The sequence below is a fragment of the Scomber scombrus genome, chromosome 4 (assembly GCF_963691925.1).
Source record: "Scomber scombrus chromosome 4, fScoSco1.1, whole genome shotgun sequence".
Taxonomy (NCBI): Eukaryota; Metazoa; Chordata; class Actinopteri; order Scombriformes; family Scombridae; genus Scomber; species Scomber scombrus.
In genome coordinates, this window is record NC_084973.1 from 14,759,600 (window position 1) to 14,787,578 (window position 27,979).

A 27,979-nucleotide genomic window follows, 5' to 3' on the forward strand; every position below is an offset into this window, starting at 1 on the left:
AGAGGGACAGCACCTACAGGGCACTTTGACCTTTTAGATGAGCTAGACAGAGGGCAGGGATGAAAAAGACAGAAGGAAGACAGTGGGAGTGAGAGATGAAGAGAACAAAAGGTGATCATTTTCAATATTTAGCTGGTTGCTTTCATTGTGATTTCTGCAGCAACAACACATAAGACCAAAGCAAGGCAATTATCCCCTGCAGAACAGCAGGGAACAAATTCAACTCTGTAATAATGCAAACAGTATGACAATTGCAAAATCACACAATATAGAGCAACTGACTGAATGTTTTTGATCTTGTAAGGTAAAGAAAACACATGAAACCCAGGGAGAGGACTTGGCCTGTATATTTGTAATTCACAGAGCGTCTCTCTGTAGTTGCACTCTGCATGGGAAGCAGTGAGGAGGAGGAGGTCGCCCTCTGTGTCCAGAGAGTCACATGATTCAACAGAGGCAAGGAAGGGGGGTGAGACAAACATAGAGAAGAATATATGGAGAGAAAACAGAGACAATGTTCTCTAAAACAGAGAAGCAGGGAGAGGCTGCTGCCCTGATGGAGTGATACACCGCAGAACGACACTCAGAGATGAGAAAGACTTATACAGCAGGTTTATTATATTCAAACACCAGTGGTGTCTACGCAAGTTAGTTCCAGCTTCCAACGTCACATGGAAAACATGATCATATGACACAAGAAGAACGAGAGAGCCTTGCCCATCCAAGCTTAGCTTAGCTTTACTCAGCCCTGCCCCAGAGTCCAAGGTCCTCTTGAAGCCGGAAGGGTGACTCTATGCTTATGATTTGTTGTTTTTGCCTTTTATTGTTCTCAAAAGTGGTCAATCATGGGGGTAAGAGGGGATTAGATCACCCTGATTTCATTGATCGCAAGTCGGAAGTTGCTAGAAAAAGAAAAAGAGGAGGAATTTCATTGTTTGTTGACTTTCCACATTCTTTAACTCTCTTCTCTCACTTGTCTTTACCCACCCTTCTATGTCTCACTGTCCATGCATTCATTTTTCCCTGAATGGGCCTCTCTATGCTTCATCATTACCATGGCAGGAAAGTGGAAGTTGGGGCTTGGTGGAGAATGGGGGGGCTCAGCAGGGCCATGACAACAACAACAAGAAGCAACAACAACAAACATCACAACCCCTGAATAATCTGAATTCCTACGAGGCTGCCAACCTATTGCTCTGCCAACAACCAATTGGTATTCAGAGGAGCATAATTATGAGCCAATCAGCACTGCAGGCCTCCTTTGGGAGATTTTGTTTTCACCCTCCCAGAAACTGGTGCCGACGTGCTGCTGGCCAGGGAAAGAGCAACCTCCTCTATGGAGGTCATTATGATCAAAGCGATAGTACTGGGAAACTCTGCTTACAAATTCAGCTGCCGTTAAAATAAAGGAAATGTTAACAAACCCTGACATTGGTATTTGTTGACAGTCTTCCCAAGATTAACAAATCTCTGTGCCAGTGGTCTCTAACTTTCATAAGAAATGTTTTGTCATGGAAGCCATCCTTGATATTTTTTCTTACTTCTTCTGTTTTCAGTATGTTTGAAAAATAACATAAAACACAATTAAAGTAGCTGTCCCCTAAATTTAACACAGCGGGGTCACATTCCTGAATTTAAGAAGTTAGTGAGGCAGAAAACTGACTTTGACTGACAAATATGTGTCGGGTCACATCATCAGGAGTTACATAAGGTGCTGTGAATGTGGATTGTTTTGTCAGTTTGCATAATTAACTTCCACTTGTTCCACTTGACTGAGTGCTTTACTTGACAGAAAAAAGTATCCAGCATTACATTGCCACCAAAACTTGTTAGAGAGAGGATTGTTGTAGGAAGTTGTGGCCTGCCAAGAAAAAATGTGTTTAAATTATATTTATACTATATACAGGATTATTTAAAGGGTTTTTGCTACATCTACAAGTTCTCTGAGCTGCTATCTATGTACACAAAATTTCAATTCTACAAATATGTGAACTGACGATTACTTCAGTAGTACCTCATAGTACCTGTACAACAAATGACAGAATCACAGGGTGAAGAGAGTGACTGAATGTCCAGGAGAGGATTTCCCATTTTGTTACAACTGCCGTACAATCTCTGTTTCCTGTGAATGTGTAAAATAATGACGGAGGACTCCAACTTTCATTTTTCTAACAAGTTTTATGTCCTCTGGGATGAACATTGATCGCACTGATAATAAAAGACAGTTGATTATGAGGTCGTAACTGACTGAGTCCCAGTAGCTATCAGTAGTATGTGGTATGTGCTGACATGAGTGCAGCCAGGCCAATGAATGAGCACAATAAAACAGATAACAGAGAGAGAACAGCCCACGTTGTTGTGCTTAGGTAGATGTGCAACACAAGTTAACAGAGGTGTGGAGACTAAACCTCGACAGATCAATATACAATATGGGTCATACTGCACACTGAACTGCCCACTGACCTGTCTGGGTTTTATGCAACGATACACGTTCTTTTTCAGCAGTGCTCTGATTCATATTGTCAGGTGTGGTGCATCTGATTTTAGTAGTAAATTGAATCTAGTAGTCTATTGATGAATTAGTGACAATTGTAAAAGAGATTAATAATTATATTTATATACATAAACACTTAACACAGTTAAAGCTTCACAAATGTAAGAGGTTGGTTACATTTCATATCCTTAATGTTAATGGATGTCTGGTTACCGGTACAGTTTGAGGTCTGGCTACTTCTGATTGTCATTTGACAACCATTTGTCACCACAAAAACAGTGCAAGATTAACCAGTTTAAAAAGTAATCATTAGTAGTAAATCCTTAAGGCCTGGTACTGACCTGGAGACTTAGTAGGAAAACACACCATACAAAACTCATTAATCCACTGGAGACTGCTAACACCACCACCACCAGGCAACGCTGTATTGTGCGCCATTCCACAAGTGCTACATATTTAATTACTGGAAGATTATATTCAGAATGTCTTTCCAATAAAGTCAAGTTCATCTCATTTTGTGGCCCAAAATCCCAAACTAACCTGAAAATACATTTACAATCTGAACAACACACAACACCCTTAATCGTTAGAGCCATAAATCAGATAAATCTTTGCCAAGAAACTTCCCAGACTCACAATAATGGCTGCCACATTTTGTTTCAATCTATATGGAAACAACCCACAAATAATCTCTAACCTCCCATGAAATGCTCTTTTCAATTAAAATTACTGTAAGCTGCCGATGAAAGAAGCCGGTTGCTACAACTGAACTGAGACGAGAAACAAGAAAAAGTTGACAAGGTGCTGATTAACCTGAGATGAAAACAGACACACTAGTAATGCTTTCAGCTCATTCTTGGTACATTAGCACTTCAACCCAGAATATAACACTGTAGACAACGTGAGCAAGAGAGGATCCCCTGACAGAAGCGTGGGTGTAGTAGTAAGAGAGGTCACACTAATCACACACAAACATTGCGAGTGGCTGAGCTTCATTATCACAACACAGTGAGGTATTTTTTAATCAAAACATCTTAAATGTAACCAGACCCAACATGGAGCCACACCCCTGAATACAGGACACATCAGTCGGCTGGACCATTATCAGGAATGAGAGAGAGAGCTGAGAACTACTGTTCGGGGCACTGACTTATGTAACTGTCTTTAATGAGCCTCATATGCATGTTATTTTGGTCCTATCACTACTGGGATCCCATGGTACAGTACGAGCACAGTACACAGAATGCTCTTTGACCCAAAATCACAAGACTGCACTAAAAACCCCTTCAGCTGCTATATTTCTTGTGCTACCTCTTCACAGGAAGCTCACACAGCAGGCTAAATGTGCACAGCTCAGGAAAAAAAAGATACACTAATGTTGGTTTGAAAAGGTGGCCCTGGCTTTGAATCAGTGTTATTGATTAACGCTTACAGTTACAGCCACTTTCACGATTTAATTGCTAATTTAGGAGAACACTCACCACCACTGTAAAAGCCCAAGAAGAGGAAAGAGCTGAGTGTCACAGAATAAACATGATTTGTGATGACAAGGTTTTGGCTCTGCAGTGCTGTGGCACTTCTGCTGCTACTCATATGGAAAATATTACATAATGCGTGGACGCTGCTCACTCTGACAAGCAACATATCAGCACAAGGGCAGCAGGCAGCACAGCACAGGAGCTCAGGTGTTATTCCCAAAGAGAGAGTGGGGAATTTGCATGAGCCATTTTCCCTTTCAAACATCCCCAGTGGCACGCTGACCAACCTGGACCAAACTGGGCCGATGCCACTGCCTCTCAGTCAAATCAGGAAGAAACAGGAAGTTCATGAAGGAAACCACAGGCTCATATTCCTGTAACAAATTGTCCTTGTCCTAAAAGCTGGGTTGAAACCAGTCAGATTTGCATGATTATTCACTTTATCCAATCATCAGTACACAGACTGGTGTGGTAAAATTACAATACCAGTACCAATATCAGTATCCTTAAAGTGATACCAATATATAAAATGCCACCACTCCCCCCATCCACAAAATTCTTAAAGTAATGCATTTGAAAGTGCTCAAATTATTGAAATATTAACTAAATAACTGTACAAAACTGTACAATTAAGTATTATCACCATAGACTGTATGGGTTTCACCTGCTGCAGGGGTGAGCCAATCACGTGTTGCATTAAATAGAAGAATGCTTTCAGATGCTACCTTAAAGGTATCGAGTACCGAAACCCAGCCATAACTGGTGTCTGTATTTGTTTATAATTCAGGGAATGATCACAAGTTATATTAACATATGTTGCTTCAGAAGAAATTCAGAGACATAGGACGATAACATGACATGGGTCACAGGGCAATATCAGACCCAGGGCATAGCAGACATAATGCACTGCTTAGCCATCTGAACCTCCAGGATACCCTGTGACCAGATGTTTCAGGTGAGTTGGTCTAGAGTTTGGCTGAGCTAAAGAAAAAGCAAATAAAAGTCATATCAGCAAATTATCAGTTTGTATGAATTAAAAAAAGAAACTGAGTCATTTCTAAATGGAAATGTTTCTCATTCAAGTTGCTCAAGATCTTGTCACTCTCACCACAGAGAGGGAACCACATCTCATCATAAAAGCTTGTCATCTATTTCGTTGATAAAAACAAACCGAAACACAATTTTGTACATTAAAATCATTTGTATTTAGTCAGTGCTGTAATGCCATTTACACACAATTCTTTTGCCATTTATTTTATTTGAGCTAAGCATGCCAACTAAATGAGTGCAGATGATTTACTGGACACTCATGTTTTTCAGCTCAATGGGCAGATCTCTGTTTTCAAGCATAACATAAAAGATAACCAGTTATCTCCTTTTCTCTTTGCTCTGGAGAAGCTATTTTCACAGTCACAGCCCAGTAAATCTTTCAGTGGGATCGTGAGAAGCCTGGCTGCCAGCTACCCAAGAGGAGAAATGTCGCACTTCACTGTAAAGAGCAGTGATAGATACTGAGGCTCAGACCAGTAAATGAAAGGCTGGCCCAGTGATAGAGATATGGAATACAGAAAACTTGTCACCTGATCTACAGCAAATGTTATGTCAAAGGGATTTAGCTGATGTATAACTACAAACAGGCAGTAAAGTTTCTTAGCAACTTACAAAAGGTATACAAAAGGCTGAAGTGAGTCAGCCTTTGCCAGGTGCTAAGAAACATCAGGGGATCTGAACTGTACATTTATTCTACTTTCACAAAGGCCAAATGTTTTGAATGAGTGACTTTCTTCATCTGACAGAAAATGGTTTACTCAACCCTTAACATGCTTGCCTCATTTTCCATCGAACTGGACAGACTTCCAGTTTCTCATGAAATGTGCAACACAAAGGTTCAGACACGTAAACAAAAAACGAAAACTAAAAGATTTCCCCATTAATTAGAAAAAAATCAGCAAAAAGTTAATGTTGATACAGCAAACAACAAACACTGGCGGTTTCAGCAGCTACACATAAAGAACAAACGGGTTGTACAACTTTACCCCAACAACAACAATGACTAGAACTTCATTTACATTCAAGAATGATATCCATATTAGATACCATTCTCCCGACAAACACACACACAATCAGCTCACCTCACCAACACTTCAATTTCATAATTTAAATGATTGCAAAAAAAGAAAGAAAGAAAGAAAGAAAGAAAGAAAGAAAGAAAGACCTAACCATATGCCTCTAATCTCATCATGTCTTCTCTATCAGTGGCTCTCAGACTTTTTCACAAGGACCCCTAAAACTGACACAAATTAGACCACAAACCCCCAGCTAGTAAGATTTTGCCCTAGGGTCCCCCATCTGATAAGATGTTTGCTTTTAGATGTGTTACTACAGAAAGTGTATAAAAACCCATGACCACAATATGCATACATTCGGTCACTGTGTTAATTGTGGATGCAATTGTAATGAAAATAAAGTAAAGTAAAAAAAAATAAAATAAAAAAAAACCCTCAAGGACTCCTGGGGACCCTTTGAGAACCACTGCTCTAACCAATAACACAAAACACATGCTGTGGGGGGACAGCCTTGTCGGGGATCTCCAGCCAACATGGTGAGGACAGGTGATCACAAACTGAACAGCTGGGTAAAACACTTTCAGCTCACACCTGCAGTTTTTCACCTGTCGCGACAACACCCGGGAAGTCACACTTACACGAAACGTAGACTAATGTATAGGTAAAAGTCTACGTGTCATTACAGTTACATGATACATCTGTTTATTTTATTAAGATATCCGCGTTCCGCACCACGCATCAAACTCACAGCAACCTTACCAGCCAGTCGTCCTCTTTTAAGCAGTCCTGTAGAAATAATTGTTCCTCTGAGTAGCTGCTGCAGTCCTCACAGAAAGCCCTTTCCTCAAGCAGTCGATTCCTGGGCAGCAGATGGATAAATAAATGCAGTAAAGAAAGACGTTGTATTCCCACCCGCAAGCTGACTGCGTATTACCGGACAAACTCCTCCGTTGACAACAGCAAGATGCCCTGTGTGTTTCTGCGTCCCTGCCCTGCTCTTTACATACAACCATGTCATTCAGTAAAAACACTGGAAATAACAGCAGCTCAAACATGCCCTCTGCAGGCCTGAGCCAGAGTGGACTAAATAATACTACTTCCCATCACTTTTTCCCCCTTTTTTTAATCTCACAAATGTAGTTTTTGCAAGTTGATACATTCAATATTCCATCTTTTTTGGGACATGGTATCAATTAAAATCCCAATCTTCAGAAACAAATAAATGCTATAATGTTAATTGATGTCTTTTACCTGGCTGCATAATGTGACTTTTGGGACAATATACATGAACTTGTGGTGGAGAAAAACTTGTATGTAGAGCAAAAAAGGCAGGATGTTTCACACTGACATAATTGACATAGACTTTTTCTCATTGTGTGGGTTCACAGCACAGACCCTACTGCTGAATGAATACAAATAAAACTGCAAAATCAACCAATTTCTCCCTTTTATCCTTACTTTATGAAACAACCAATCTATACAAAAGTATTGGAAGACTACCCAAGACATGCATATTTTATGAGAATACTGGCCATAAAGTATTGTTATAAATACAGCAATATTTCTTGTTTTTTAGTATGGCCTATACATGAACAGTAATTTTGTTTGGCAGTAAGTCATTCACAGACAAATAAATGTATATGATGTGTAAAATGTTCACATTACTACTTAGCATTTATTGCACCCACAGGTGTCTTATATATATATATATATATATATATATATATATATATATATATATATATATATATATATATATATATATATATATATATATATATATATATATATGTCTTATAGTGCTGGATTACAGCAACTGCTCAGAATCTGCTCAAATTATGGTATGCAGTATGACATCAAATTCAATTCTAAAATGAGTGTTGTCGTAATTGTTAAAACCAAAGAGGATCAGAAGCAAAACTTTCCTTCTTTTCTTTTGGCAGATCAAGTGTTAAATGAAGTGAGCAGAGTAAAATATTTAGGTCACATAATTAGGGATGATCTGTGTGATGATGATAATAATAATAATAATAAAAATGCATTTTATTTAAAGGCGCCTTTCAAAGCACTCAAGGACACCTTACAAGGCACAAAAACACGACAACAGTAAATCAACAATAAAAATCAGGTAAATTTTAGTGCAAAGATAAAGAAATAAATATGAATGTGACTATAAAGTGCATCAGTGCAACAAATAAGCAAGAACATGATTGCATAGTTAGTGTGAGACAGAGTATGCCACTCTGAATAAGTGCGTTTTCAGGCGGGATTTAAAGGTGGAAACAGAGTCCGAAGTGCAAATGTCCGGTGGGAGAGAGTTCCAAAGGCGGGGGGCAGATCGGCTGAAAGCTCTTGACCCCATGGTAGTTAAGTTTGCAGGTGGGGCAAAGAGCTGGTTGGCGGAGGAGGATCGGAGAGTTCGGGAGGGTGTGTAGATGTGAATAAGTTCCGAGAGATATGATGGTGCCAGGTTGTGAAGGATCTTGTAAGTGAGGAGTAGAATCTTAACGTCAATGCAGGATTTGATAGGAAGCCAATGAAGTTGCTGCAGGGCAGGAGTGATGTGTTCAATAGAGGGGGTTCTGGTAATGATACGGGCGGCTGCGTACTGTACCAGTTGGAGTTTGTGAAGAGATTTCCGCGGAAGACCAAAGATGAGAGCGTTACAGTAGTCCAGACGGGATGTGATCAGGGTGTTTACCAGGATAGCGGTGCAGGTTGGTGAAAGTGAGGGACGGAGACGGTTGATGTTCCGTAGATGGAAGTATGCAGTCCGAGTAACGTTATTGATGTGGGCTTCGAAAGATAATGTGCTGTCCAGGATAACACCCAGGCTCTTTACCTGATGCGATGTAGGAACAGTGGAATTGTCGATGGACATGGAGAAAGTGTTGAGTGTTGCTAGGGTAGATCTGGTACCAATGAGGAGGACCTCAGTTTTTTCGCCGTTGAGTTTAAGAAAGTTGAGTGAGAGCCATGATTTAATTTCCAGTAAGCAATCCGATAGGGCGATGGGTGGCAGAGTGGAAAAAGGCTTAGTGGAAAGATAGAGTTGGGTATCATCAGCGTAACAATGGAATTGAATGTCAAATTTCCTGAGAATATGACCAAGAGGCAGAAGATAAATAATGAACAGGAGGGGGCCAAGGACAGAGCCCTGGGGAACACCACTAGAGACTGGGGAGGAGCCGGATCTCAGGTTCTTAAGTTGAACAAACTGTGTGCGGCCAGAGAGATATGATCGGAACCAGGCCAGAGGGATGTCAGTGATTCCAATGGAGGATAACCTGTCCAGGAGGATTTCGTGGGAGACAGTGTCAAAAGCTGCGCTCAGGTCGAGGACAACCAGAATGGAGAGAAGTCCAGAGTCAGATGCCATCAGGAGGTCATTGGTGATTTTCACTAGTGCTGTCTCGGTTTCACATGTGTATGGATGATGTAAAGACAGCTCTTTTTAAAGCATATTGTACTCCACTCTATGCAGCCTATCGTTGGTGCAATTACAGCAAAGCAAAAATGAAGAGACTTCAGGCTGCATACAATGATGCATTTAGAATTCTGCTTAAGCTTCCAAGACGGACAAGAGCTAGTCTTTTTTTTTTTTAACAATGTCCCAACCTTTTATGCTGTGTTGAGAAGGTTCATGTACAGATTCATGGTTCGGTTAAATTAATCAAAAAATGAAGTCATGATGGCATTAGCCCAGCCTACACAAAGAGACACAAAATACTCCTCTTGTGTTTGGAAGCATTGGAACACATGTCTGTATCTGTTTTAACTCTGTCTATATTTATACTGTCTTGTCCTTGTATTGTCTTGTGTTTTATTTTATATTAGTTTGTTTTTGTTGATGTGGACTTGCAGTTGAGTCCATACATAAAGTTTCATTTATTCATTTTTAATGTGAGTGAGAGGACGAAGTCTAATATTCACAAACTTCAATAACTGAAATCTGAGGTTGTGCTGTATAAAAACTACTGTCAACACCAATCTCAGAAAATCCATTGTAATTATCAATTACAATTATCACCCCTAACAGAAGTAATACATCATTTTCTTCTTCAGACTTCTGAAACCTGTCATCAGTTCAAAATCATGTTTATATGCATTTCTCATTAAATTAGGCATAGTATCAAGTATAGCATAGTATTAGTCATTAAGTATCAAGCTGATGACACAATGGTAAATATGTGTGTGAGCTGTTAAATAAGGCTCCAGGACAACCAGCAGAAAGACAGGGGAGGCATATTTATTTACATACAATACAAAATCTTAAGAGCTCAACCTACCCCGTTTAAACCAACCCTGATTAATTACAGTAAAAATAAAAGTAGTAGTTTAGGAGGTGGAGCAGGCTGTCACGGTTGGCAATAAGCTTCTTCTTTCTACATGTCAAATGGAATTTTTGGTTTAAGATCCATGGACACGTTGAGAAGTAGGACTGCCATCAGACAATCCAGGATCACGATCAGTAACCCTGAAGGTGTAAAAAGTCAGCCAAGAATCAGTTTCCTTACTGTATTTCTACAATTACACTGTGCAGCCTGCTAAATGTTCACTAACTCTCACGGGTTTCTCCAGAGCTCTGTGTGTCTTCTAGGGGTACAGTCACATCAGAGTCACTGAAACAAGTTCATATTAAAAATGAGAAAGTGTTTTTACTGTAACATCACAGTTAAAAATATGAATAAAGGAATTTTATGAATATATAATATCACTTACTTTGCTTGCTGTTGACTGCGGTCTTTCTTTCTCTTCATACAGAAATAGGCAGTGAGACCCAAGACCATTAGCAGTAGGGTGACTAAAACTATATTTAAAAAAAAAGACATTTAATATAGTTTTATAAATATACAATAAATGCAGCACATATTACAATTTAGATCTCACCTGGCTTTCTTTAGTTTAGATAGCATTTGAAAAGCAGGCATTTCCTGAGCGAAAGCAAGTAGACAGAGGATGGCAGAGTAAAAGCAAGTAGGATTAGTGGCAAATGTCAGTAACAGTAACTTATCCAGAAGTTGAAAAAACATGGCATGTGCAGACAAATTATCACATTTATTGGTGTCCAATACTTACAAATAACTCCCACAGATATCTCTGTTACATGGGACTCCTTATCATTTTCTTGACCCTTGGTGGAGAGGGGAGGTGGTGCACTACCTGGAGGAAAGATAAAAAGCTCCAATGACTCAATTACATCAGTGTGCAGCAGGGTGTAAGGTGTGTCTGCATGAAAAGCTTACCGTTGGTAAAATCACAAATGTTGCTCAGGTCTGGTTGACAAAACAAGAGAAGCGTCACAGAGCGTCAATCACCAAAACATTGGATCAAAACATTTCAATGAGAACACATAACACATGGTGCCTGTTTTTGAATCCTGCTCGATCTAATTTTCCCACTGAACAAGAAAAACCTCATTCATCCTCTCCCTGAATCAGCAGGTGTATGCTTAATTCCTCAACATCCCTGCTACAACTATGAACCCAGTTTGGTTTCTGGTTGCCTTGTTAACAAAATAAAAACATAACAGGACACTTCACACAACAGGTGTCAGATTTTCACTTTGAATTTGCCACATAGATCATCATTACAATGTTTATCTTCTTTTTTGTTTGTTTTACTGAAAAACTTCACAGGGCAGACAGGATAAGTGGAGTACACGTGTAGAATATTCAGGTGTTTCAACATTACAGTGAGGAGTAATTCAGATTTCTGAAACTTAGATATGAACATTATACACAGTAAATATCTGCAATCCCTTGTTTTCTGGACCAGGTGCGAATGAAGAAAATCACACTGTAAAAACAATGTGAAAGTAAATACCTCGACATTTTTTGGTCTCCATATAACCATTGGGCCCCTCAAATTCACAGGGACCATCAGTGTCCCTGGAAATGAATGCCCGACCATTGTGTTGGCAGACAGTACTGGGTGATGGAGGGCCTGTGCACTTTGGGATGTTAGCGTCACTGAAGAGCAGATTGTCGTTACAGAACACTCGGGTCACGTTAGTGGCACAGTCTGGGGTCTCGCAGTAAAACACGTGACTGTTTCCACCTGTAACAACATACATCTATGAAATAATTCAAATAAAATGAAAGAAAGCATTTTTTTATCATGAAAATGGCATAAGCAAAGAGGGAGTACCTTTTTCTTTTACAGTCGCTGGAAAACACTGAGTGAGTGTTGGAGCAAACAACATCAGGATGATGATGCCTATCAAGACCAAATTACAATCTCAGTCCTTACAGCCTTAACAGACCAGGCGAGCATCAAAAACTATTCACACTGGCACAGTGTTTGTGAATCAATATATTTATTCATTGGTTTTATTTCCCCACCCACTGCAATAAGTGAGCCTGTCTGTCTGTCTGTCTGTCTGTCTGTCTGTCTGTCTGTCTGTCTGTCTGTCTGTCTGCAGTGAAACAGGTGAGCTCACAGACAGACTGGGAACTGATCAATGAACAAAGATACAGTAAATAACATATATCAGGATACATGTGGTCCTTTGCAATCAACAGCTTTCTGAGCAGATTAAGCATCATGCTTGGTTGATGCTTTTATTCACTGTGCAAAAAAATAGTTTTTGCTCAGTAATGATCGCATTCTGTGTACTCATGACAAAAACAACAGCTCAAAAAGTAATATGATGTGAATTAATCACAACACCAACCTTTTGGCCTCCTCTGTTGTTCCATGTTACTGCAACTGTTATGCACAAATTTCCTGTTGAAAGCACATTCACTTTCAAGTTAAAACCTAGCATCACAGAATGACACACACACACACACACACACACACACACATATATATATATACACTACCAGTCAAAAGTTTTAGAACACCCCAATTTTTCCAGTTTTTTATTGAAATTCAAGCAGTCAAGTCCAATGAATAGCTTGAAATGGTACAAAGGTAAGTGGTGAACTGCCAGAGGTTAAAAAAAGGTAAAATTACCCAAAACTGAAAATTATACAAAAACACTTAAAAATGTAGGTCATTCCTACAGAGAAATTGCGAAGAAAGTCAAGGTGTCAGTGAGTACAGTTTTCTTCACCATCAAAAAGCACTCAGGAACTGGGGGAAACTCTGAAAGGAAGAGGTCTGGCAGACCCAAAGCCACAACAGAGTCAGAAGACAAGTTTCTGAGAGTCAACAGCTTGCGTTATAGGCGGCTCACAGGACAACAGCTTCAAGCACAGCTTCATAGTGGTCGTAGTAAGCAAGTCTCAGTTTCAACTGTGAAGAGAAGACTTCGAGTTGCAGGTTTGACAGGTCGAGTTGCAGCAAGAAAGCCATTGCTAAGACGTCAGAATAAGAAGAAGAGGCTTGTCTGGGCCATGAAACACAACCAATGGACTACTGAAGACTGGAAGAAGGTGTTATGGACTGATGAATCAAAATTTCAAATATTCTGTTCATCACGCAGGAGTTTTGTACGCCATTGAGTAGGCGAAAGGATGGTTCCTCAGTGTGTGACATTAACTGTCAAATATGGAGGAGGAAGCGTGATGGTCTGGGGCTGTTTTTCTGGATCCAGGGTCGGCTACCACAGCATTCTGCAGTGCCATGCAGTACCCTCTGGTATGCACGTAGTTGGTCAGGGGTTCATCCTACAGCAAGATAATGAACCAAAACATAAGTCCAAGCTATGCCAGAACTAACTTAGGAAAAAAGACCAAGATGGTAAGCTTGAAAACATTTTTCAATAAAAAACTGGAAAAATTGGGGTGTTGTAAAACTTTTGACTGGTAGTGTATATACATACACATATATACACACACACACACACACACACACACACATACACATATATATATATATATATATATATATATATATATATGTGTATGTGTGTGTGTGTGTGTGTGTGTGTGTGTGTATATATGTGTATGTATATACACTACCAGTCAAAAGTTTTATATATATATATATATATATATATATATATATACATATACACTACCGTTCAAAAGTTTGGGGTCACATTGAAATGTCCTTATTTTTGAAGGAAAAGCACTGTACTTTTCAATGAAGATAACTTTAAACTAGTCTTAACTTTAAAGAAATACACTCTATAAATTGCTAATGTGGTAAATGACTATTCTAGCTGCAAATGTCTGGTTTTTGGTGCAATATCTACATAGGTGTATAGAGGCCCATTTTCAGCAACTATCACTCCAGTGTTCTAATGGTACAATGTGTTTGCTCATTGGCTCAGAAGGCTAATTGATGATTAGAAAACCCTTGTGCAATCATGTTCACACATCTGAAAACAGTTTAGCTCGTTACAGAAGCTACAAAACTGACCTTCCTTTGAGCAGATTGAGTTTCTGGAGCATCACATTTGTGGGGTCAATTAAACGCTCAAAATGGCCAGAAAAAGAGAACTTTCATCTGAAACTCGACAGTCTATTCTTGTTCTTAGAAATGAAGGCTATTCCATGCGAGAAATTGCTAAGAAATTGAAGATTTCCTACAACGGTGTGTCCTACTCCCTTCAGAGGACAGCACAAACAGGCTCTAACCAGAGTAGAAAAAGAAGTGGGAGGCCGCGTTGCACAACTGAGCAAGAAGATAAGTACATTAGAGTCTCTAGTTTGAGAAACAGACGCCTCACAGGTCCCCAACTGGCATCTTCATTAAATAGTACCCGCAAAACACCAGTGTCAACATCTACAGTGAAGAGGCGGCTGCGGGATTCTGGGCTTCAGGGCAGAGTGGCAAAGAAAAAGCCATATCTGAGACTGGCCAATAAAAGAAAAAGATTAAGATGGGCAAAAGAACACAGACATTGGACAGAGGAAGACTGGAAAAAAGTGTTGTGGACGGTTGAATCCAAGTTTGAGGTGTTTGGATCACAAAGAAGAACGTTTGTGAGACGCAGAACAAATGAAAAGATGCTGGAAGAATGCCTGACGCTATCTGTTAAACATGGTGGAGGTAATGTGATGGTCTGGGGTTGCTTTGGTGCTGGTAAGGTGGGAGATTTGTACAGGGTAAAAGGGATTCTGAATAAGGAAGGCTATCACTCCATTTTGCAACGCCATGCCATACCCAGTGGACAGCGCTTGATTGGAGCCAATTTCATCCTAAAACAGGACAATGACCCTAAACACACCTCCAAATTGTGTAAGAACTATTTAGAGCAGAAGCAGGCAGCTGGTATTCTATCGGTAATGGAGTGGCCAGCGCAGTCACCAGATCTGAACCCCATTGAGCTGTTGTGGGAGCAGCTTGACCGTATGGTACGCAAGAAGTGCCCATCCAACCAATCCAACTTGTGGGAGCTGCTTCTGGAAGCGTGGGGTGCAATTTCTCCAGATTACCTCAACAAATTAACAGCTAGAATGCCAAAGGTCTGCAATGCTGTAATTGCTGCAAATGGAGGATTCTTTGACGAAAGCAAAGTTTGATGTAAAAAAATCTTATTTCAAATACAAATCATTATTTCTAACCTTGTCAATGTCTTGACTCTATTTTCTATTCATTTCACAACGTATGGTGGTGAATAAGTGTGACTTTTCATGGAAAACTTAAAAATTGTTTGGGTGACCCCAAACTTTTGAACGGTAGTGTATATATACACACACACACACACACACACACACACACACATATATATATATATATATATAGCTTATTCAGGGAAAACAGGGTCCCCATTCTTTTCAGCTTGGCTGGTATTGTGCCCATACACTATATTCCTCTTGGTGGAAGTCTGATTTAAAAGATGTGCAGTCTATGACTATCACTATTGAATCTTATATGCTCAGAAGTTATAACAAATTGATCATAGAATAAGTTAAATACACCTGCAGATACACCATATGATTGTATTACTATAACCCAGTTATAATAATGGGTTGGGCATTTATAACCTCAGCTTTCTCATTTCTCTCTTACTTTTCTCCTGCTCCTTCTTCTAAAAAATAAAAACTAGGCTAACTAAAAAATTAAAGAGCAAGCAAAAGTATCTGGCACCTGCCTTCCTCAAAATAATTATAATAATGAAAATAATAAAAACATCAGTGCATAGCCTATAACCATTGCTCCCAGACAGAGCTGAATCACAAATCATTTGCAGGCAAAACAAGCCAGCAAAAACAACAACTGAACCAAGCATGCTAATCAATTTAACATTATTAATCAAAATGGGAGGAAAGAAACATTAATCTATAAAACTGCTGCAGTTACATTTGAAGCATAATGCAACTTACATTATTTGGAGTTTCAGCCACTCAGTTATTGTCATCAAGCCTGCAGGTGCTACTGTGTTTAGTGACTTGAGAGTGTGTTCACAGCATGCAGCCTATTATCCTTAACATAACGTTGCCCTTTCAGTGTCATCCATTACAGGGAGCTCTGATAGGAAGATGTTTAAATAATGTTTCAGGACATTTTTTTCTTTTTATCCCATTTTCCAAACTGGTCAACTGTTTTCCAGGTTTTCCAGGACGAATGGGAACCCTGATTGCCAGTTACAATTACTTATTCTCTCCCATGACAACCTCGACTTTGAGCAAGCAAAATCTTTACAGCACACAACACTTCCTCCTCTGAAGTTTGGTCTTAGCTCTTTAGTCTTGTTTTAGCTCACAAGCTGTCTTTCATGCAACCTCTGACACGTCTTTTAGTTGCAAATTCATTCATTATCCAGAGCTACTCTAATTGATGTGCATCTTTATGCATCTTCTTCCATCAAAAACCCGAGAACTCATGGTGACTCACAGTAGTGGATGTTTTTCAGATTACACTTGAACTGCGTTGTTTAAAAATAGAAAAGATGTGTTTGTATGTAATTGTTTCTGGTGAACAAGATATGTGCAGAGGTGTTCCTGTTATCAGACATGTCTGGACATATCCTTATGCTTATATGTATATACAAAACATGTTTACTTTTTAAAGTGCTATATTATAAAATAAACATGAAACTTAAAACATATTTATTTACAATATTTCAATCAGTGTTAAAAACATAATAATGTATATTTCTGGAAAAATTCGCTAAAACGTCACTTTCATTTTGCCATTCAAACATTGGATAGTAACGCTCATAATGAATTATAATAACTTACCCCATTGCTTGAGTTTCCTCTCTGCAAGTAGTGGCTGCAGCGTGCAGTATGAAAATCCGAGACCTAATAACACTGGAGTGGTTAGTGGTAGTGTCATGTAGGTCTATATGGGCATTTCCCCATACAGCTGAAAGCTGAATATCTGAAAATGACATCGATCGGTGTATTTTATCTCAAAGCGGTATGTCTATTTCAGGCAATTGACGATTTCACTTACTGTCACTCTGGAATGCATCCAGCGTTAAAACAATACCACAAAATGTTTTTATTTAATTAATAATAATGTATTAAGCGCCTCCCTTATCGATGTGTCTACAATTATGCTGGTATTAAACTCACCTCAAAAGACGTAGGTTCCTCAGGCTAAACCTTCCTTTAAAGCTCAAATATGTAGTTATCAGGACTTAGCCAGAAAATCTTTAGCAAATATAACGCAAAAATATTTACACACTGCACTTTTAAGCACGCTGAAAGCAACTGCTCACTCACTTTAAGCGACCCGCCCTGCTCTGCCCGGTGAGTACAGTACGTTGGGGGGTGGGGGTGCATATTTTAACAAATTGCGTGCGTGAAGTTTAGTTTATGAACGCAGAGTTAAAAATGCAAACCTTTTAGAGATATTAATCATGTAGGCTACTTAATAGAAGTTAACAATAGGTTTTTAGGGATGTAGGCATACCCGGGATCACAGCATGCACATTTTGGAGAACTATCCACTCTGAAGAGAAGGCTTCTCATGAACCGGTTCTCCAGAGAGTTGATTTTTCTTTATCACCACCAATGGAGACAGAATTAATAACTTTAAAACGATGGTTTATTATAAACTGGGAAATGCATATAAAACAACTACAAATCCAATTTTTCTACTACAAAAAAGAGCAATAAGAATTATAAACAGAGCTGATTATTACAAATCAACCAACATGTTATCTATAAATGCACATGCTCTCAAATTCAGAGTTCTGGTGGACTTAAAAATTGCACAGTTTATGTATAAGGTGAAAAATAAGTTGCTTCCAGACAGTATCTAGAGGCTTTTCCAAATTCAAATGAGTCATTATGAATTAAGAGGGATCAGCATGTTTACAAAACCAAAGTTTTTGAAGGAAGGAAAGGATTATTTGCTTTGTTAGTAGAGTGTTTCGTGTTCATGTGACCGAAATAAACTAAACTAAATAAACTAACCAAATGCAAGCAAACTGAATGAATTGAAGTAGTATTGAAAATGTTCTACTTAGTATTGACAATAAGGTATGAGCAAAACATACTGCTTTTTAAAAAAAATCTTTATTGCGCTTTTGCTTTGATGATGACACCCAGTCTCAGAATATGAGAAAACAGGTCATTTTTGGATTTTTTGTGAAAACAGCAAGGTGCTTTTCTCTAAAATTGTAGAGTCACCCTCCTGGGACCCGAGCTTTTGTTTGGTATGCATGTTACATTTATTTGGGATCAGTAGGACCTGATAAGTACAAATCTAAGCATTGTCTTTGATCAGGAAGTATTTTTTAGAAAAACATAATGTCCTCATATGGGGACAATGGGTTTATTTTACCGTATAACAATTAATTCACCAGTGTATAAAACTGTTTATTTCAATGCCTGAAACATGGATGTGCAAAAACAAAATTGTAAACCTGCAACATTTGCACCCTATTTGTGTAATTTTTTGTAACTGTCTGAGTTTTCCTTGCTCCATACTACAAACTAGGAATGTCCTGTTTGTCTATCTAAATAGTCTGTCACACCTATTGGCCTGTGTGAAATGCTGCAAGATAGTTACGTTCAGTTTCCAAGCAAAGGAACACATTACATGTTAAAATCAATATTGTGTAACAAAGAATTAAAACACATTTCGGTCAAGCCTGAAACAAGCAGACTTTGAGAATGCAATCCATTCTATTTTAGATAAGAGCTATAAGAAAATAATCTGTCAGTTTTCCCCCATCTTTTCAAAAGTAATCAGTGACTACTTTTAGATGTTTCATCAGCATCACAATCAGAAAAATCCTTCACCTCAAAGTAGCCTCTTTCTATTGCATTCAGCAGTTTTTCTACTTTTGACAGAATAATGGGCCCCGGAAATGTATCATGAGACTAAAAAATAAAAGTAATGTAGACTAATTTGTAGCATATGCAAAAACTATTCATACTCTTGTAGACTGTTGGTTTATTCCTAAATTTTGCTCGTACTTCCTGATTAGCTGTGTCGTAGCTTGTTGCTGTTGCTAAAATGAGTCAATTTTGTATAGCATATCAAACTACCAACGTTATTTGTAGGGTCAACAGGTCAAAAGTTAAGCAGAATGACATATAAGGTCCTGCAAACCCAAAATTTAATATCCCCATATGAGGATGCAGGGTCGCAGGAGGTTAGAGCTGATCTCAAACATTAAGTGAACAAGGAGTGTTTGAAAATTTGCAATGTCAGCCACCAGGGAAGCTCGTTTTGACAGAGCTGCTGATCACTTGGCAGGTTGCAAACATGTTGCATATTCTATGAAAATAACATTTCTAAAACAAACATCCTCCCAAAACTCCAGCCTTATTGTGAAATACACAAAAAACAACAACAACAGATATATTGAAACAATATATTTTGGCTTCCCTTTCATCTTGTAATCAAATGATGAACGTGTAGTATAAACAAACGTGAGTTGATAAGTCTTCAGGCATTATTTCACAGTTTCAGTTCAACTAAAACAGAAATAATATTAGTTATTTCTTCTTTTTAAACAGAGAAGAGATCTTTCATGGTGAGAATATGGATGCACTCCAATATGTCACCTGCCACAAACAACCTCTGTAAAAAAAAAAACAAAAAAAAAACACTGGTTTATATTGTGAGAGATTATTTCTAGAGATTTTAGCCAGGTTAATTCATTCTTTGATTTCCTTTATGTGGAAAAAATAAAAGTTTCTATTTAACAAAAGAAATTAATAAGAATGTCCAATGCTGTTGTTTGGCTTGTGTTTTAAGAGGGGCTGCTGAAGGGTTTGATGAGACCGAGATCCATAGCTTTGACCAGGCATGTACGTGCCACATCGATGGCCTGCTGCCTTTTTGGATTGTCTTCTGCTTTGCCGACCACTGAGAGGATCTCCAGAATCTCACACTCAATCACTTTCTTGGCCACATCACTGTCGTCACAGTCGAGCATGTTGTAGACAATCACAAGGCCACGGTGCTGGATATTGGGGTTGGGATGGAGACACAACCTCTGCAGGATCTCGAGCCACTGGCTGGTCTGTTGGGAGAGATCAGTCCGTCAGTCTGTGACACTTCGGTAAAGTGTGTGAATGAAGAATCTAGAATGTCATATGCTGCTTTTAAAACTTGGTCATTTAACTATTTGCAGTTCTGAAAAGTACAACATGTGGCTCAGAAGTGTGTTTTAGTGAATCAGCATTGTGTGCCAGCCTAACTCAGCAATTTTTAAATTTAATTTTAAGGGTATTTCCACTAATTTTACACATGATGATCTGTTTATCATAGCCAGTTAGCCTGTTATATGAAAAATCCATGGAGCAAGAGCCTTCTCATGGCAGCCTGGTTATGAAATAGTGTGATCATCAGGACTGCTTCGTCTTGGGTTCAAAGACAGAACGTTTTTGTTACAAACTCTGGCTTGGCAGAGTTTGAGAGACTTGGAAATTAAACTGGCAAGGAGAGTCTAATGAATAGCTAATATCAAGTTGCATGTTGGGAATTGTAGGACCCAGTGTTTTTGGAGAACCAAAAATAAGGAGGAAAAGTCAGGATCACTGCCTCTGCTACTTTGATCATCCTCATTGACCACTCTGTCATTAATCTGTCTATTGCAAGTCCCTGAACTTATCTTAAGTACAATATTAAATCACTGGAGCACACTTAAGTCAAACCCACTCTTAACCTTACCTATCACAGGTCAACCACTTATCAGATATTAAGCTTTTTGTGAGATATCACAAAGCTGCATAAAATGCTCTCAAACATCACAAATTTTGTTCAGATATTACAAATGAATACCATAATTATATTGTAATATTACAGTTATTCCAAAGTAACTTCTTCATTTAGTGAGCCTAAAGAGTGACACATGGCACAGTGAGGTGTATTTTGTCCACAACATTTACATACTGCAGCATTGCATGAGCAATCATAAGAGTAAAGCATCAGTGTATTTGATAACCTTTTGACTCTTTCAGGAAGGGGTAACAGCAGATGTTGACACAGCAGCTGCAGTGAGCTCTGAAGAAAATAGGTTTTAAACCAAAGTATGTCACTATTATTAAGAGTCATGTTGTGCTACGTGCCATCTAGGTTCTTTGATCCTGTTGGATTTGCCTGATTGTGCATATGATCAGTCACAGAGGGAGATTTCACATACTTTCAAAACAGACCTTATATGGAACCACAATTCACCTCCTGCAAATAAAATACTGTTAAATGCCGTTGGACATACCACAAGGGTAATTTTAGCACAGAGTTTCTTCTGAGCAGAAGTGAGCATGGCCAGCGCTCCAGCTGCAGCCACCTGAAGATCATCGTCATCCTCCCCACAAAGCAGCACCAGCAGCTTCAGCCTATCATTGCCATCTTCCAGATAACGTTCTTGGACCTAAAATAAACAGAGTTGAAATTAATTTCAATTAAGTCACACCTGTTGTAACACTTTGTTCACAATTTATGCTGAATTTGTGCAATATGACATTTTAGCTGCCTGTCTGTTCTCACCTTTTTTAATGACACAAGGTTGCACATGCATTCAGTGGCAGCCTGTCTGATCTGGTCGTGGTCCTCAAACATGTAGCTTTCAATGTCCGGCAGAGCATTTTCTTTGACAATCTTTACTCTACAAAAGAGATGATGGGTAAGTTTGTTTGTTTTTAAACGTGATAATGCAAAACCTGCAAGCTGCAGTGAAGTCACTAAGTTGCAGGAAATGAGCTTTTAACCATCATACTGTGTCTGAGAAATACAGGAATACCTTAGTTTTTCACTGAAACCAGCCAAGTTGGTGAGGCTTCTCAGAGCTTCATAGTTCTGTATCCCATCTCTGTCTGTGTGAAGGAGGTTGACTAATGGCCGCACTACCTCATACACCTGTCAAGAGAGATAGAAAGATATGGGAATAAGGGGAAACAATCAAAGTTGCAGCGTATGGGATGGCTCAGGAGGTAGAGCGGTTGTGCACCAATTGGAAGATTGGCAGTTCGATTCCAGGCTCCTCCAGTCCACATGTCAATGTGTCCTTGGACAAGACACTTAACCCCAAATTGCTCCCGTTGCTGTGTGACTGTGTATGAATGGTTAGTGTCCCTATGATGAGCAGGTGGTCACCCTGCATGGTAGCCCCTGCCATCAATGGGTGAATGTGACGTAGTGTAAAAGTGCTTTGAGTGGTCATAAGCGTTCTTTTCTTTAAAACATGAAAAAGACATATGTATCGGAGTACCTGAGAAAAAAACTCTTAACACTTAAATCCCTTAAGCATATAAAGTTAACTCAACCTTTTTCCAATTTTTAATTATTAAATCAAAACAATTTATATGTCCCAAAGTCCACCCAAGAACAAAAGAACAAAAATCACATTCACATGAAAAATCACGAGTGATTGGATGAGATTGAGTTCAGTTAAGTTCAGTTCAATACTGAGCAGCGAAGGTGTGAGTGTGTGTGTGGAGGGGGAAATGTGTTCAGAAGTTTAGTTCAGTTTGGTTCCATATGAAGATGTGTGTATGTGTGTGTGTATGTATGTATGTATATATGTATGTATGCCACAAAGTGAAAGTTTGCAGGGAAGGGAACGTGTCAGTAAATTTCTATTCCTCCTCACTCACTGACATATCCACAAGGCCTGCTGCAGATATGGTATGATGATAAACAAAGCAGTTATTGTTGCATTTCTTACCCTCTCACCAGGGAAGGCAATTTCTGGGTTTGAAATGGCTGCAATCCTGGCAAGGGCATGGCAGGCCTTCACCTTCCCTCCATCTGTCCCCTCCATAGCCAATGGTATCAGAGCCTGAGGGCAGAGCAAGAAGTCTCATTTTGTATCTTTTCAGTGTGACAGTAAGGATGCAAAGCAACAACGACTAGTCTGTACAGTTAACAGCCCTGTCCCACCTTCCTGAGAAGGCTATATGACTCAAAATGGACTTGGAGTTGTAAAACATACGAAAAGCTCATACTTTGTTTTATTGTCATTTCATAAAGCATTATAGATTCACTTTTACATTTATTCCCAAAGTTATTACTCACCTTTCCCCCACCTTGGGCTACAAGAACTCCACGATCTTTGGGATCCTCTGATAATGCCAAGAAGACCCTTAAGATAAAAGATAGATAACAGGTTCAACAATCATATATTTCTAGGCAATGTTGCAGTTTACAGTGAAGTGAATTAATACTATCATTGACTTCCATTTCCTCATGGCTAAACATTTAGAAAGAATGACTCTGTGAGGTGGGGAACTGCAAAGTAGCATGACGGGAAAGGTGACTCAAAGCCATTCAGTGATGTCAGCTAAGCTTCAAGAATCACTGTGCAAAAACATATTCTTGACTGATAAGACACCAGAATGCCATATCTACACTTAGGATTCTTCTTTTCCTACCTTGATAGCATCTCCTTGGTCTGGTCGGTCAGGATGGTACTGTCTGCTTTGACCATAACAGCAAGAGCTGATGTCACTCCAGCCTTCAGCAGCCTTTTTACTCTCTTCTCAATAAAGTCTTTCTTGTCCTGAGGAAAGGAAGTGGGTAATATTGAGTGTGTGTAAATACATTTCCTACTCTACATATTCCAGTTAATATCCTAAGTCATCACATTTGCTGTCTGAGAGACAGCAATTATTATTATTTTTTTTACCTTGGGGTGTTGCTCAGGCACATGTTGCTTTGAGAATTTTGCTAGTTGAATCAGCTCAGGAATTATTTCCTTTTTATCATAAGAGTTGGTACAGTTAACCAGGGTGCAAGCCACTGCATATATGATGGTCTTATCTGTAGACTAAAAAACACAGAGAAAGGAGAGAGGTTATTTCCAATGTGTAATGTCCAACCTGACATTTTATGCATGACTGCTACATGTTAACTTGCAAAAATGTTTTCTTTATTTCTTTTTGTCTGTTATTTTCATACCTTGGACAGTTCAAACATGGCTCTCAAGGCAAGCTCATCCTCAACAAAGTCATCTTTCACATCAGCATCATTAGTCAGATAAGCAAGTCCCTCAATAGCCCACTTCCTTGTTTTGGAATCCATTTGGGGATTACAGAGCCACCTAGAAGTAGAAAAAAGGAATTGAAACCACAATTAGTGATGATAAGAAAACTGTTGGATTGCAAGTTGTTGTGATATTTTAGCACATCATTCCTGTTATAAGGAATTATCTATATGACTTCAGACCAGATTGAACTTTATTGTTATTGCATGCAGTAAGTACCAGTCTGGTAATTAGATAGTAGGAAGTATTAGTTTTCACACAGAATTTTCTACAACAATTTTTCCTGTCTTTATGGATAATAACATGCTAGATTCTGGCACAGTCACTTCAACAATCTGTGTGTGAATACTCACTTTCTGCACTGCTTGGCCAACTTCTCAGTGGAGCCCTCAGCAAACTGCCTTAAACTGTAGTCATCACCTCCAGCTGAGCCCAGTTTACAGAGACCCTGGTGAGGACATGGATGCATGCATAAACATACACACACTGCACAAAGGAAGTTGTGTAGTCTAATTTAACACTTATATTGAACAGCCAGACTTTTGAGCCCATTATAGTTCAGCAACAGGAGCTGCTTATTATGTTTTAATTTCCTGTACTCTAATTTCCTGTCTTGTCATGTTCCTCCTGCCAGCTGGGATGTGTCATGCTATATTGTGCATGGGCTGATTGCAAAAATACATTTTGACTTGTGGAATGTAATATAAGGTGTTTGTAATATAAGGTTACACTCTGTTCTATTTTGTTCTATTTACTCACCACAAGCGCACGTATTTTAATCTTCTCATTCTTGGTCTTCTTGTAGATGTCCTTAAGCAGTGACACGCCATTGCTGATGATGAAACTGGCACGGCTCATCTTCGTGGAGGAATGGATCAGCGCCTCCACAGCAACCATCTGGTCCACTTCACGCTCAGAGCCACACAGCGCTACCATCATCTCCATGATACCTTGATGTCCAATCAAGGCGTTACCGACATCAAAGGGACCCTGCAGCAGCCCTGAGATGACGTTGATAGCATGAATGGTTTTGTCCATGTCATTGGGGTCAATTTTGGATCTGTGGCAAAGGAAGGGAAAGATTAAAAACACTTGTTTTATTGTCATAGTTGTTGACTTGGTCTCAATTAAGAAAGTCTTGGATATAACGCTCTGTTTTATTGACCTACTTGATATATTCATCACAAATATCCCTGTAGTTATTTCTCTCTGGGTCACATTTGAGGTCATCATAGATCCTGTTGAGGACCACACTGGCAATCAGCTGTGTGTTCTCTGTCAAGGGCAGCTGGTCTGGCAATTCAGGAACCTGTCCGCACACTTTGAGGATCTTCTTCAGACCTGAAGAGCGAACATATACACATATATAAAAATATCTGTTGAATACACATGTTAAAGAGTCCAGTTTACTGTGATGGACAGTGGCTCGATTAAATTAGTGACCTGCTACAGCTGTGTGGCTCACCGTGATCAATAGTGAAGAGGGCAGTGGAGTTGTTTTGATCTTTCTTGTTTTTGCGAGGTACATTCTTGCATAGCAGGTTCAGTGCCTGGTCTCTGCCATGGCCAGACACCTTTTTACTAACAATCATCTCCAGAAGAGAGAGAAGGATCGTCTTCAGGTCTTTGGCTGTATCTGTAGAGAGACAGGTGATATGGTAGATTGTATGTCTCAGTCATTTTCCCATGTTATGTGGTACTATGGAGTTTCATTGAAGTTTAGAAAGAGAGTTTGAATAAAATTCTTTCTCACCCAGAACCAAGGCCTCTTCTTTCCCATATTCTCTTTTATCTCCACCAGTAAGGGAGTCGTTGATGCACTGGAAGAGGTTGCATGTTGCCAGTGCCATCTCTTCATTGTCAATAGCCATGATGCTGCACATTTTATCAATGCCCACCAAGTTAATAATGGCCATTGCCTGTGTATGGGAAGAGAAAATACATACTAAGTAAGTGCATATAGTAAATAGAAATAAAACACTACAATTCTCATTATGTATAATTGTAATGTTGTGAATGTAGGAGGTTACTTAGTTGACATCACTGTCTCTGTCTGCATTCTCAATAACTCAGATTTTCACTTTTCCTTTGTCTGGATTAATTATTTATGAGTATGCTCACCCGAGCTTTGTGTCCTGTGCACATCCCCGACAAAGTACGAACAGCAGCCAGGATCATCTCTGGTTTGCCTTTTTCTATCATGTTGAGCAGCAGAGACACGCCATTATTCTGGAAGATTCTTTCTGCTCCAGCATCCTCTCTGGACAACACAATCAGGTTGTTGGCAGCCTAGACATAAAATATGTAACAAGATAAAATGAATAATCTTTATACCCACATCCTAGCAAGAAGCTAGCTTCATCATATTTTTTTGATTCAAATTACAGAGAAATCTTACTTTTTCCTTCTTGTCCTTTTCCATTTCGTCATCGAGGAGAATGTCAAACATGTTCTGTACCCTTGAATCTGTTGAAAAGGTTGTTTTGAGCTGTGGAGAAAAATGTAACCGTAAATGCACTTTGATAATTTCCTGTAGCAGTAAAGCAACATTAGACGGTGGATATATGTATGTATATCTGACTCTTACCTTAGCATCATTGTTCATTTAATTATAATCTCACAAAACATTGTGTGTGTGTGTGTGTGTGTGTGTGTGTGTGTGTGTGTGTGTGTGTGTGTGTGTGTGTGTGTGTGTGTGTGTGTGTGTGTGTGTGTGTGTGTGTGTGTGTGTGTGATTTGTTTTGTTCTGAATACTCACCTTGGCTTGGATTTCTGCTCCCAGTCTGCGGAGTGTCTCCACGAAGGTCTTGTTCTTTGGTTCGATGGTGGCACATCTCTGCACGTCCTTAAATGCCATGTCAAGTTTTCCTAGCTTCTCCAGAGCTTGGCACCGCCTGTATAAGGCTTTAATATCCGCTGCATCAACATCAATTGCTATATAACAGGAAGACAGAGTCATAATGGGTTTGTTGTTTGGTGTCATTGCTGTTATTATTTGGTTTTATTCAGTATTTGTTTGTGCTAAATATTTCACAGTACCTTTAGATGCATCAGATGCTGCATTGGCATAATTTTCCTGTAACAATAAAAGAAACCTGTAAATGAAAGTCTACATTTGCCAAATGAATTACACATTTATTCAGTGCTTGTTAATTTTGTACTGTTTTACCATGCTGCTTACCTTCTTTAGGTAGCACGCAGACCTATTTCTGTGAATGACAGCGAGCACTTTTTTGTCCTTGCACACTTTGATGGCGTTAGTGTAACACTCAATGGCTTTGTCAATGTTTCCTTCCTGGAAGTGTTTGTTTCCCTCATCTTTTAACTGGATTGGATCTCCCATCTAGTGGAAAATGAGATTGTCATTTATTAGTTTCTTGTCCCTTGTATCTGACAGTATCAACTCACCAAAGTCCAATTTTAACACTGTCAGTGTGGTCAACCAATCAGATGTAAATGCAGTACTTCAGTAAAGCCACCAAAGATTCACACAAAAGTCAAATAATCCAATCACACAAAGGCATTACTGAATAAAACACTTTTTTTTTCTTTTTTCTTTTTTTTTTTTTAAAGCTAAAGGTAAAAAATGAATCTGCAGAATGGTTTAGCATTTTTACTGGGTTTTGACTTGCAGTTCATATGAACAGATTTA

The 27,979-nt window shown here is 39.1% G+C and overlaps 2 protein-coding genes across 2 annotated transcripts in view; both read right to left on the reverse strand.

The window, feature by feature from the left end:
* The window catches only part of pip5k1bb (phosphatidylinositol-4-phosphate 5-kinase, type I, beta b), a 32,292-nt gene extending 25,401 nt beyond the window's left edge, over positions 1-6,891 (reverse strand). The window contains exon 1 of the mRNA XM_062417328.1: positions 6,795-6,891. The gene's annotated coding sequence lies outside the window, so the exon portion shown is untranslated. The remainder of the gene's footprint in view (positions 1-6,794) is intronic.
* A 12,972-nt stretch (positions 6,892-19,863) lies between these two features.
* On the reverse strand, positions 19,864-27,670 carry unc45b (unc-45 myosin chaperone B). Its single transcript, XM_062417644.1, has 19 exons — positions 27,509-27,670; positions 27,367-27,403; positions 27,086-27,261; positions 26,726-26,815; positions 26,449-26,616; positions 26,081-26,246; positions 25,793-25,963; positions 25,497-25,668; positions 25,087-25,387; positions 24,681-24,775; positions 24,243-24,384; positions 23,971-24,111; positions 23,717-23,844; positions 23,361-23,427; positions 23,011-23,124; positions 22,087-22,202; positions 21,834-21,951; positions 21,562-21,717; positions 19,864-20,364 (listed from the first exon to the last, which is right to left on the reverse strand). The coding sequence occupies exons 1-19, from the start codon at positions 27,668-27,670 to the stop codon at positions 20,092-20,094; spliced, it is 2,793 nt and encodes a 930-aa protein (XP_062273628.1). The 3' UTR covers positions 19,864-20,091.
* Between the last annotated feature and the right edge of the window lie 309 nt (positions 27,671-27,979).